This window comes from Bidens hawaiensis, unplaced genomic scaffold (genome assembly GCF_021521415.1).
Source record: "Bidens hawaiensis isolate Kalapana, Puna unplaced genomic scaffold, B.hawaiensis_p1.1 tig00063896_1, whole genome shotgun sequence".
In the NCBI taxonomy this organism is placed as follows: Eukaryota; Viridiplantae; Streptophyta; class Magnoliopsida; order Asterales; family Asteraceae; genus Bidens; species Bidens hawaiensis.
This window is the reverse complement of record NW_027501439.1, coordinates 30,272-44,070: the sequence shown is the minus strand read 5'-3', so window position 1 is coordinate 44,070 and position 13,799 is coordinate 30,272. Positions and strand designations below refer to the sequence as shown.

General features: G+C 37.5%; 1 protein-coding gene and 1 pseudogene across 1 annotated transcript; both read right to left on the bottom strand.

Moving 5' to 3' along the window:
- Positions 1-599: 599 nt before the first annotated feature.
- Positions 600-5,083, bottom strand: LOC143604090 (transport inhibitor response 1-like protein Os04g0395600). Its single transcript, XM_077080676.1, has 4 exons — positions 4,986-5,083; positions 4,384-4,904; positions 2,579-3,071; positions 600-1,642 (listed from the first exon to the last, which is right to left on the bottom strand). The coding sequence occupies exons 2-4, from the start codon at positions 4,896-4,898 to the stop codon at positions 887-889; spliced, it is 1,764 nt and encodes a 587-aa protein (XP_076936791.1). The 5' UTR covers positions 4,899-4,904; positions 4,986-5,083; the 3' UTR covers positions 600-886.
- Positions 5,084-6,000: 917 nt separating this feature from the next.
- Positions 6,001-8,339, bottom strand: LOC143604086 (uncharacterized; annotated as a pseudogene).
- Positions 8,340-13,799: the final 5,460 nt, after the last annotated feature.

The window sequence follows — 13,799 nt, the reverse complement described above, 5'->3', positions numbered from 1 at the left end:
AAATAATAAAGTCAATGTGGTCAACAGAAGTTCAGGGGTCAAAATTGAGTAAGTTATTGTTGTGTTAATTGTTCCGGATAAATGTGCTGAAGATGAGAGACCACATTCACGCAGTTTCAAAGATGGGTCTGTCAACTATGATATATTACCAGAAGAGTATATTCATTGTCTTCCAGACTTACACTGACTATGTGTGACATGTTCATGTGTTTAAACTTTAAACGTTGATACTATGTATTGCCCCCTTGAAATGAAAAGTACTTAAAATGTATGTCGTGGGTCATGAATTCAGGTCGGATTACGGACAATATATGATGAACAGCAACACAGGAAAACAGAGAAATCAGAATCACAATAAGACTTGACTAATGACTCGTAATTAGCCAGTATTTGATTAAGTGTTTGGCCTTGTGTTTGTGTTAGCGTTGCCAGAATTGAATTTAGTAACATGGTTCGATTGTCACCAAGTCATTTTGGTGACGAAATCCTTGATTCCACTACTACCTCAAACTTAGAGCATCATACACCGATCATCAGTACATGATCCCTCACCAAAGTTATTAGATTCAACCTTACGAAACATGTATAAATCCCCAAGATTCACAACAAAACAATTGAAACTTGCTACACTTGAGTATCAAAGTTTAACTACACATCAAGATGCTAAATTTGTCCAAATGAACCGGAAAAGAAAAAATAAAACACGACTACCCCAAATCAACATCATCGAGCCGACTCGCACCCGCATGGTCAAACTTTTGACCAAACCGAGAACATTAGACCTATGTATACCTTGACGGTGGGAACAAATTTAATTAAAAGTTGCAATGTAAGAACATTATTTTAACAAAATACAAGTTGTTCAAGCATGTCAGTTTCATTGAACTCAAAGGGTCAAGACAAACGGTGGCGCATCCCTTCTCCGTCCAGCCACAGTTCGATAGATGTACACTTTATGAGCCTGACTGTCTTCACTGTCTTCATCCTTCATAACTTCAACATTCAACCTCGGCATCTCTTTAGCCAACACCCGACACCCGTTCATGGTTAAGTTACAAGCCGACATCCAAAGCGACCTCATTGACTCGTATTTGGTCAAACCCGACAGCAAAGCAGCGTTTCCAAACGGGCAGTCTCGTATCTCTAACTTCCTCAGTCTCGGGCAGCCCCCGAGCACATACTTCAACCCCAAATCACTACTTCCTGCAAAAGCAACAGACAAGATTTCCAGATTTTTTGCGTATTTTCCAATATACTCGAAGGTCAAATCAGTCAAAAGGCCGGAAACGGCGAGCCTTTGAAGGTTTGGGCAGGTCCTGACCACAGCACCAAAAGCCTCATCCATGGGCTCGTTTGTCAGGTAATCGGGTTGACCAAGATTCATTATGCAGAGGCGGAAGTGGGTGAAACCTGGGCAGTTTTGAACCACGGTTGCAACAGCAGCGTTTGTCATTTGATGGCAAAAGTAAAGGATGTAATGCAGTTTCGGGCAGCCCTGAGAGACCGAGATGAGACCTGATTCGGTCACGCCTGCAACTTCCTCCTGGTCAAATGGGTCAACCGGAAAGACCCGGAGTTCTTCTAGTAAGGGGCACCATGACCCAACCGCTTCTAAACCCGTATCGCCTACAGTATCAAGAACCTGCAGATAGATAAAATTGTAATAGTTTAATTAGTTTATCCGAGTACACATGTTGATGCAAAATGTACAAGTCGTTATAAGTGTACATGGGTTAGGGTTGAACACGAACCAAGCCGAGCCAGCGCCAGCTCAAGCCCTGCTCGAATACAAACAGAGCAGGCTTGGCTCGAGCACGATAGCTCAGGCTTAGCTCTATTTGACTACAAGCAGGATTGGCTCATTTACAATTCGAGCTTTTTTCAAGCGAGCTATTTTCAAGCGAGTCATGAGCCACAAAATTTTTTTGAACAGCCCTAGGATGGGTCTGTTTTGGGCTCAAGTTGAGCCAAAAACCAAAAATTTGGTTTTTGAGTTTTAAAAATCATTCAGTTTTTTATTTTTTTAACATTTGAGCTCAAATATTAAGGTAACACTATTTATTAAATGCTTATAAATACTAAAATTCAAAGTTAAAAATGAAAACCCATAAACTCAGTTCAGTTAGGTTTTAATTTCTTGCAAAACCAAAACCAAAGCCAAACCGAAAGTTCAGTTTTTACGTAAACATAAAGCCGAACCGTCAGTTTCGTTTGGACCCGGTTCAGTTTCGTTTTTAACATTTGGACCGGAAAAAATTGGCCCAAAATAATGAATTTGGGCGTAAGTATTTTTGTTAGTCAATTATTAATTAATTATTATACATTTGGGCTAAATATTTGAGTAACACTATTTATAAAAAACATATAAATTTCTTAAAATCTAAAACTAAAAATGAAAATCCATAAATTAGGTTCTGTTCGGTTTTTTATTTTAATTACGAGCAAAACCAAAATCAAAACCAAACCGAAAAATTTTGTTCGGATTAGGTTATTTAGGTTCAGTTTTTTCAGTTAAGGATTGGTAATATCGGTTTCATGCACACCCCTAAAACTCGGGTTAAATATGACAATTAGTTACCCAAAGTCGCCGCACACTTTTGCAGTGCATTAGAACCATCGCTAGCTCAAAGCTACGTAACGCTGCACAACTCAGGTTTAAGAAACTGAGACCTGCACACGCGGGGTAAATAGCGGGCAGATAAACTGAATTAATATCCCATAAACCCGAGATGGTTAGCAGGTTTTTACAGTTTCCAAATGTAGTTTCCAGGTCAGCAACGGGGCGGGTTACAAGATCTTGGGTTAAGTTTCCAGTGCCAAGTTCAGTCAACTGTGGGGCCCGCAAAAGAAGCTTTTGTAACTGATCTAAATTAATGTTTCGGTTGACTTTCAAAACCCGTAACGATTTGCACCGTGTAACGAGCTTTTCGAGAGCGTTGAAGCTGACTTCACTGTTTAAGCTTGCAAAATTTAGCACTTGTAACGTGGTTAAGGTTTCAGGGAAGCAACTTAACCAATCGCCACCTAGATCATCAATCCCGTTTTCTTGTATGTCTAGCTCTGTTAAGTTTCTAGAAAAAAAATATATAATATTAACAATTTAATCCGGATAATTTGGCCTGTAAAGGAATGGAGCTAGCTGTGTTTGTTCGTTTAACTTTAACAGAACAAACGAACGAACACAAGCAATAAAATGAACGGTATTTTCTTGTTCGTGTTCGTTAAGAAAATGAAAGTGTTCGTGTTTATCCATTAACAGTATAAGCGAGCAATTCATTAACGAATATAACGGAGGTGTTTTGTGTTTGTGTTCATGTTTGTTCAGTTAACTTTAACCAAACAAACGATCGAACACAAGCCATTAAGCGAACTGGATTTTCTTGTTCATGTTAATTCGGTAATTAAACGAACATGTCTGTGTTTGTTCGCTAACAGCATAAACGAGCAGTTAACGAACTAACATAAATGAGCATAAACGAACATATCACAAACACGAACTAAGGTGTTTGCGTTTGTCCGTTTAACTTTACCCTAACATACCATCGAACACAAGCAATTAAACAAACGGGAATTTCTTGTTCGTGTTTGTTCGTAATGGTATAAACAAACAGTTCACAAACGTAAATGAACTGACATAACTGAGCTAAAACCAATTAAAAGTAGTTGTGAACAAATCAACAACAATGTGCCGGGCCTAAAAGGTTCTTAAAACCAGACTAAAATTGTAATGGGCTTATGAATTTAAATAAATATAATTAAAGACTTAAACGAACAAACACAAACTAACATACGTAAACGAACAAACCTAAACGAATTTACAAGGAACGACCATTCACGAGCATAAATGAACGAACAATACATGTGTTCATGTTCATTTGTTTAATTAAATTAACATAAGTTTTTGTTCATTTTCATTCGCTTATTAATAAAAGAATTACCTACCAAACGATTCAGTGAATATTCGGTTTGTATACAGGCCTATAGATAATATTCACTACAATGCATTGACTTAATTCTTGTACAACCAACATTTATATAGTAAAACCTCATAATATACGGTTTTATTATATAAGTAACCTCTGTGTAGTTTAAACTTCATGGACAAATAAAGAATTTAAAGAAAACTGAGTGTGTTTCATTTCGATTCAGCTTCGTGTAAAGCAGTTAGCCTGCTTAAAAGAAATGAGGCGTGTGGCAACCTGAGGCCCAGCCGTAGTCGCTTTTGGCTACTCAATGCGACCAAAGATCAAAAGGCGCACACCTTTCGTACACGGATGGTTTTTATGCATCAAATGTTGTAAATAATTCATATATAATAATCCTAATCTATAGCTAAACTTTCGGTAGGGGAAGCTAAATTCAAGTGATCTAATTAATATAAACCTGCAATGAGTGGCTATCGCTTTCAATCCCTCAGTACTAAACCCATCACAACTCAAAAGCGACAACGCCTTAAACTCGGTAAAATTGGTTGCCAAAAACTCTAAGCTCTCGTCGCTAACCGCCATCCGTTTCAACCGAAGCTCCTCGAGGAACGGATAGGCCTCGGCGAGGACACTCAGCCACGGATGCACATCAGCGCCCCAATCCTCTGGCACCAGATTGAAATCCGAAAACCTAGGTTTGCCTTTCAACGTCACGCTCCGGATCTTCGGGAACCGTCCGGCCACAATCTCCGGCGACACCGAGTAACAGTTTCCGATGAACACGTGGCGCCTGCTCCACCGCTCGGCGTGGTACCAGTCCTTACACACCAACGACACCGAGCTTCGATCCTTGTGTGAATCGATCAGCGAGAGGACTGGTTCGAGAACCTCGTCCGGAAACGGACATAACTGAGTCGACTCGGACGAGTCGACTCGGTCAACCGACCTGGATCGCTTCTGATCTAGATCCATACTTGACTGCAAATGATAATAAAAAATCAAAATCAGTTGATTAAATAATTAATTAATCAATTGAGTTGATGAGATGAATAAACGTACATATGGATATTGATTTACATGATGAAAGAAAGAAACTAATAATGGAAGTATGTGTGTGTATGTATATGTAACCAGAGTACAGATGCAGCTTTACTGATGATATAGAAAAAAAAACAAGTTACGTTACAAACCTTCAACTCTATAATACTTTACATTTTACAATCTTACCAATGATGTATAAATCTTATAAAACTGTACGACGGAGACTCAGTCGGTATTGGTTTGATTCGCTATGGTAACGGTGATGTAACCCGTCAGGATGTTGTTTGGAAAAAAATGCAAACACAAAAATTCGAGCTCGGGTCCCGTAGGTTGTAATTTGTAAACACAGTATTTGAAAAAAAAAATGTAAACATAAGGGTTCAACTCGGTACAGTTGCCGTTGTCAGAAGTTTAGTTGGGCAATTCACCTTTTTATTATGAATTTGGGAATCGTTCATTTAATTAATTTTATGAATAACTTTTAAGTAAATCCAGCAGTTGAAACACCTTGGTTTTGTGGCTTTACAACTAACCTGTGTTCGTTACATCAGTGATCCGTGATTAGGTAGTTTTCTGGCATGGATTTCTTATTTTCTTTAGTTCCAATTTCATCAGCCTCTGTGGCTTCATCTCCCACTTCCTCTTGGCTAATTGGTTGCTTAATTTCATTTCAGTTTGTCCAGATTATCCTCTTTTATTTCGGCCGAATTTAGTTTTGCATATGATAAGAAAACATGTAATTAGCCCACAAAATTTATTAGACAATCACGAGAGAAAACACGTATTAACCAAGTAGTTAAGATGAATATATGGATGAGATTATTGGTACCAATTCAGTATGACACCCAAAGCAAGAAAATTGGTAAAATATCGGTATCGCATTAATCCCGAAACCAAAAAAATTGACACCGATACAAGTATTCGGTACCATTTGTTCATCCTAAGTATTCATATACAAGTATGTTAGGCTCATGGATCGTTTGATATGAAAATTCAAATATGTCAATTCATTTTGAGAACAAACACCCATATATATATTAAATACACAAACTTTATTATATAAATGTTAAATAACGACGTATGTAATCAATTGACAATCCAAACACAGTCAGAGTCTGAAAGGTTTTATTTTTGTGGCATAACAAATAAATTATCATTAGAATTTATGATTGAGAAAAGTGCATCCTTTCTTCATCCAGACTCCTTGCTCGTTGCATGGAAAATGTGTCAGCCTTGGGCATCTAACTTTCTCTAAGGATTTCAGTTTCGGGAACAGTGTTTGCAACTCTCTCCATTCCATGTTCAGTTTCTCCAAGTACTTTAATCGCAATATCTCAACATTCCATGTTTCTTTGAGTACATTAGGTGAATCATTCCAGTCCATGGTGTCGTCAAATTGACCGAGGTTCGAGAAACTTCCACCACGAATGTATAGTTTCTTTAACCCCTTAAGTTCGGCTGCAGTTAGCCAATTTGATGTCTGAGCGTGAGCTGGGAAGCACCTGAGATCTAGTTTTTCAAGACGCAAGCCCAATGTCGAACTACCAAAAGCGTCCATTCTTCTCATAGACCCTTCTACCCATTTTTTCTTCTGTACATGTCTCTTAAATTTGGATGCAAGACTCGTCTTCTTCTTTCCAGCATCTTCTTTTGACGTGTTCGTTTGGGGCTTGGGCTTGTCGCCATCATCTTGTTTTGACGTGCTCGTTTGGGGCCTGGGCTCATCGCCAACATCTTGCTTTGGCGTGCTCGTTTGTGGCTTGGCTTGTCGGCAGCATCTTGTTTTGACATAGACCCTTTAACCCATTTTTCCCTGACCGATTCAGACTTTCTGGTTTGTGATGACGACTCATGGCCACGCCAAAAGATTGTTAGCTTAGTAAGAGTTTCAAACTTTTCTAAGGCATTAAGATGTGATTCTTCAGGGAAGTGTTTCACATGTGTGTACATGTGAAGTTTTCTCAAGTTTTCAAGTCTTGTCAAATCCTCGAGGGTACATATGTCTTTTCCTGGAGATTCGACAACCACAAACCCTTTAAGGACTTGAAGGGATTCAAGAAACGAAATCCCTTTTGGCATTTTATTTAGCAAATAACATTCAGACATATCCAAATGTGTCAAACGTTTGAGTGAACCGATGGTTTCTGGAAGTACCTCAAGATTGTGGCAAGCTCTAAGGTCAAGAATTACAAGGCCTTTGAGGTTCGAGATAGAATCTGGAACCTTGGAAATCCTTGAAACTCCTTGTAGGCTAAAGAAACGCACATGCTTCATATTTTCCAATCTCTTTTCAAACTCAAACTCAAACTCAAACTCCTCGACTTCAATCCTGTGACCAACTGAGCTTTGCCACCTTCCCAGGAACATAATGTTAAGGTTTTTCATTCGTAAGAGCCATTGGTGTCTAAACTCAACATTCTGGGACTGAACATTAAACAACGTATGAAGGTTCTCCCAAGGAATACCTTTTGATAGCCCACTACCCACCAAACACACCTTATGAGACTTTGTGGTAATCTTCCTTTTAAGGTAAAGATAGTGTTTTTTATCTTTATCAATCCGCTTTCCGTCACGTTTAATGGGATGTGCGTTGGGGTCTTGGGGAAGAGCAGCGAATTGACATGGGTTCCCATTCGAATCAACGAACTCAACTGGTTCTGATATCAGTTCCCTTTTTTCATTATATAAATCGAAAAACTCTCTTGGATCACCAAGGGGATGGACATTTGGCAAATCTTCTGGGCTTCCTATCTCATCAAACTTTCCAAAATTTTTTGGGTTACCATACTTATCAAAATCAAAGAAGTTTACCTTGTCAGCAATCATAACCAATGCAGCACGAACCATGGGGTTCATTTTACAAGTGGGAACATAACGGCCATAACTTCTAGACACAGGCTCAATGAAATCATTGTCCACAAGCTCTTCGAAGAATCTATTGGCATACCCCTCAGCATATTCCTGAGAGACAGGAATAAGCCCTTCTCCGATCCACCAGTAAATCATTGACCTTCTACTTATGACAGTGTTTTCCGGAAACACCGAAAAACAAAGCAAACAAAGCTTTAACTCACGTCTGAGTTTGTTAAAACGCAGATGTGTAGCCTTGCAAATAGGACTTTCATGGAAGAGTTTGTCATGTAATTGAGGCATTTTTTTCTGTAACCAAATGGGAATGTTGTCTCTCTTTTTACCATCAGATTGTTGGTTCTTTTGTTTGCCGCTTTCATCATATGACAAGACTCTTGCTGGAGTCTTAAGCTTTAACTTGGTAATTGTTTTCTTGAGATCTTTGAGTTCCGTTAGGTGAGCCTTCTCATCTTTTAACTTTTCATAACGGTTATTTGCTTTTTCTGCCTCCTCCCAAATCATTTTCCCGTGTTCTCCAAGTTTAGTACAAATTCTCAAAACAGTTTATAGTTCTTGATCTATCAAGTTGTGTAGACGCATTTGATCCTCTTTACTGGCTGTCTCACCTGAGGGAGTCTTCTTTTCTGTTTCTGAGTCACTCGAGTCAATTTGGGTACTTACATTTGTGTCTTGCTTAGTACCACCGTCGGTAGTCGGAGGATAATTAGCTTGATCAACTGAATTAGGATCTTGAATGGAAGTTGGAACCGTTGTGGTGGAAGTTTTAGGTGACTCATTAGTAGCTATCGTAGTGGCTTGGATGTTGGCGTCAGAGTTAGCAATCTGAGAGGTAGAAGATTCATCTGTTGGTTGATTAGTTTGATCAGCAATGTTAGAATCTTGATTCGAGGGTGCATCGGTAGTGGTGGAACTTTTAGGTGAGCCATGAGTGGTGTTGGCATTAGCATTGGCTTGGTTGTTGGTATTTGAATCTGGTATTTGATTCCCATGGCCATCCTTGTTGGTGTCTAGCTCATTGGAGGCAGTTTGGGTAATATTATCTGTTGTGGGTGAATTTTGAGATTCAAGGTTGGAGATCTCTGTAGCCTGCTTACCGGCATCCGAATCATTGGTAGAGACTTCGGGGGCCAGACTGGCGGAGGTTTCAGGGGTGGTGGTTGTTTGGACAACAGGTGGTGATGAATTGTTTTCGTTACTAGAGGTAGAAGCTTTTGCTGAATCATTAGTTGTGGCTTCAAACTCGGGTGTAGAAGTATTATTGTTTGCATCTGAAGTGGTTGTTTGATCAACTTTTTCCTTCGGTGATGATGATTTATCGGCCGCTATAATATCTTGATTGTTGATGGTAGTGTTAGTAGTTTGTGAGGGCTCATCATATAGGACCTTAGCAGACAAAGAGCTTTCATTGGTTGACATGTTGCTGAAAAAGAACATATATATAGTAAACTATCTTCACATTAACGCTATAACACTAACAAAAGATTTCCATAAGTTCCGCAATTTAATGATTTATATATACATCATTTAATCTTGTTGTAGACATTCTTATCTTATCTTTCCCAAAGTCGGCCCTATAACGTAAGCGGATAAGGCAAAGGCTTTAGGCCATCAAATTTTGAGGCCTTGTTTTAAAAAAATAAGTAAACAAAATTATAAATATAATGCACATTAGTTTGAGTTTAGTAACTTATATAATTTTTTTCCTTGTCGTGGAGTAAGAGCAGTTAGCTCCGCTGCGATTGTGAATGTCCATGGTCAAACCTTTGAAGCTTCACATTTTTTATTTTCGCATGTATGCCAATGTAGAGGCCCTTTTAGGCCCAAAAACATATCTAATTATATATATATATATAGATAAATAATTGAACGAAGGTGCCACCGATAGTGACGGATCTAGAATTTTTTTTCACAGGGGTCGGAAATTTTTGGGTCGCACGAGTATTTAAGTTTTCTTTTCGGTTCGCTTCGTTTATTCCGGTCGGGTTAAATCGGGTCGGATCATATGAAAAAAAAGATAACAAACAAAATACCATATAACAAAAAAGGTAAAACTTAATTAAAAATCATAACTGAAATACGATATATCTAAAAGTTTATACTAAATTATCTACTAAATAAACTAATAAATAGTAAATACTAAATAGTAAAGAAATAATTTAAATGCAACGGAGCAAAAATGGAAAGTTTATTTAAATCTAGACTAATTATATAAGAGAAATCAAATAACTATCAGCTCCGGTTTTCACATTCACCGGAAAATTTTCCGGCGAGTCCAAGTCCCATCTTTTCTTTCACCTTACGTTCTCATTAGTTTCACAGGGGTCGGTATCAAAATTTTACAGGAGTCGGCCAAGATTTTGACATATATACTATACTAGAAAGAAAAAATTCACAGGGGTCGGCTGACCCCGCACCGTCAAGGTAGGTCCGCCACTGGCCACCGATTGTTTTTTCAAAACTTAGCTTGACTTTAAGGCAACTTTTTCTATCAACCAACCAAAGTTATTGATTGCTTTGATGGCAAAATGTTAGTAGATGAGTGTGTTTGGGTTTCATACTACGCAGGATTGACTCTCATTTGATGTTGGTTACATGTATATCATCTTACTATACTATTATAATTTATAACAACACATTTTTTCTATATGTCATTTAACTAGGTTATTCACATAGGATGCCAAGTATATAATTTCTATAAATAAATTATCCACCTAATAAACAATTTAATTTTAAACATTAAGAGCCATCAAATGCATCGATTATAGTTGTTGATGATGAAGTTGAAGGAGATGAACTAGACTTGTTGGAGCATAGAACTGAATGCCTAGACCAGGATGAAGAGATATTAGTAGAAGAAGCAGAGACTAAGATAGTTTCATATCATCTCGATAATCCTCCATTACACATTATTCATATTGATAAAGTCAGGGATGATAATTTGAACACGAATAAAAAGAAGGTGAAGGTGAAGAATAGTGGGCATAATGATAAGAAGTGGGGTCATGTGTGTTCTATAGACATGTCAACCATGAGGAAGAAAGTCTGGACAAGGCAAGTTAAATACCGAGCTTATACGGGAAACTCGGTGGAAAAATGCTCGGTTCGCCTCTGGTCAAAATTTGATGCTTCAAAGATAAGAAATAGGGTGAGGGCTAGGCGTCTTAATTACCAGACTTATGTTGGAAATTCAGAAGGTCAATGTGCGCTCACACTAGCCAACATTTGTTCATTAAACATACTAAACATGAAGGAAGAAGCAGAGCCGAGGTATGTCAAGTACCGAGATTTTATAGGAAATTCGACAGGGAAGTGTCTGCTTAGACCACCGTGAAAGTCATCCCGGTTAACGGTCTGGCTGAAGACGTTAACAAAAACTCAGCGCTAATCGGGAGGCAATCCGGATTTTATTTTCTGTTTGTGTTCTATTTTATTTTTGTAATTGTTTAACTCTTTTTTATTGCAAGCGTACCATTGTAGCAAAAGGCAAGTGTGGGGATGCCACACCGAAAATCTAAAAGTTTGTGGTGTTCGATGAAGAACATATCATTGCTTGGCTTTCTAGGTCTGCTTGGCTTGCTAGGTTTGCTTTACTTACTTGCGATCGGTGTCTAAACTCTTGAAATTTTTATGCGGCTCGTGCTATGAGACAGGTGAACCTTTCACCATTCATGACGCTCGAGGATTTAAAAAAAATGTAATGGTTCACCGACCCGTTCGAACTACTTGGAGTGCGTTAATAATTTGCTATGGTTGATCCAGGTACGTGTATATTTTGTTGTAATTAAAACTTTGTGGGTGTAGTTTCCTAGAAACCCTCACGAGACCTCACTCGTCCACCGGGCTACCGGGGGGGGGGGGGGGTTTAAAGGGCTTGTTGCATATGTTAAATGCAATCGTGATTCCTACGAAAGTAAGTTAGGTCTTTTAACATTTGTACTCATTTAACAAATTTAATTATGAAATTTATTTAACTCGGCTTGGTAATTAAAAATAACAGTTTTGCAAACCGTTTAAAGACCTATCTTAACAGTTTTAAGAAGCGTGTTTCTACTTTTGAGAGTTTGCAGATATTGTTGAGTGAGTTGAAGAGATAGGTTCGCCTACGCTAGCACAAGTGCACATGAGTTACTTTCCTATATCAGGTGATTTCATTTTCATAATTTTCTTTGTTTTGCTTGCTTTTTGTTAAAAGTGTAGCTGTATAAATTGTTTGGACCATCACATTATGTCCGGTTTTTAAATTAATAAACAATAAATTTTAACCCCGTCCCCGTTAATGTTATTTTAAATGCTAAAATTTAAACATTGAGTACAATGTCAACCTAGAGTGCGGGGATGGGGGAAATGAAAATTTTTTGCCTCAGAGTACCTTGATTGTACGTAAAAGCCGGAATTATAACTTGTTAATTGCTGTTATTAATGCCAAGTAGAGGTCTTTGGTCATGGTCAGTTTTTAGGCTTTTCAAAAGTCTTCCTATCAAAGGTTTTTCAAAAAGGGAAATTAAAATGGACCATTTAGATGGGGATAACGAGTCATGAGGACGGGTACACATGTTTCATATCGGCAGCCTAATTCCTCTCGTGTGTTTGGGTGATATTTGTTTTATATATAATACACATAAAATATATAGATATATACACATGTCATATGAGTGCCATTAAAGAGAGTAACCAGTATGTTCATGATATCTAGAACTTGGTTGTCACATGTATATCGAGATCTTAATACCACCACCTGTATGGAGAAATTGAACTGTAGAAAACCCACTTTATATTAGCCTTACATAAATAAATAAAAATAATATAATACTCCCTACCCTACATTATCCTTTAGGAGCCAAATTTGTGCATTTTCCCTTTCATTTGATAAACCCACATTGCAAGTCGTGTTTGCCATGGCCTTTTATTATTTTTAACCCCGTGGATGAAATTCGGTACGTAAAGAGTTGTGTTTAAGTTGTTTATCGAGCATAGTACACAATATAAGTATGTCTCAAAATCAGTATTTGTATGTTCAAAAAAATTGAAAATCAAAGAAAATTTCCAAAAAGAGTTCATGTTAAGTCAGTTCAGTTGTAAATAGCAGTCAGTTTGTAATTTTGTTTGTTTGTATAGTGTAATAAATCGGGTTTCATCCACCATAAGTCACTAAATAGTTCTTATTTGACACCCGAACCTAAGCCATAGCAAAACCTTTAGTCATATTCTTTATGCAACCGGTGGTTAATGGGTGGAGATATGACAGGCTCGCAAGCTTATTACATTGTGTTCACACTCGGTATAGAGGGAAGAAAGATACTAGCACACTTTTTGTCGGTACAGATATTAAACCAAGAGGAGAGATATTATTATCTTATGAGGTGTGTGAATATGTGTCTTAACCGGAAACAAAGTACACTTGTTTGGGCGGTTCCATTGCTTTTAAATGCTTTACTAAATTATTTGGTGGGTTATCAATCTTGAAAGTGTCAGTCTTGGGAATTTGGTATGACCTTATTGACGATTCACCTTATTGACAATTCAGCTTCACTTCACTGATCGACATTTCTTTTTTTGTTATCTTGGACCTATAGTACGAGTATAACTATTTGTTATTACCAGATCAATTATCTGGCTTAAGACCTTTAGTCTTGTTTGCATATTCTTTACCTCGTTCTTTTTTTATTGAACATTTAGTTTAAAAATACTTTTCTTTTTCTAACACGTTTGAACCTATAGTTTAAATCATGTATCTTTTATTCTTATGTTCGGACCTTTAGTCCGAAATGTTTTGTTTTCTAAAATCTACGTTTTCCCAAAACATATACTTATATATACATCATTTAGTTTATATTAATAATATAAACAATATACATATTCATTTACTTACTTAAAATACGTTTAAATAATACTTTTATCTTTATTTATTAATAAAGATTATTTCATTTATTTTCTTTTATTATTCCCGAGGTATCGAGTATA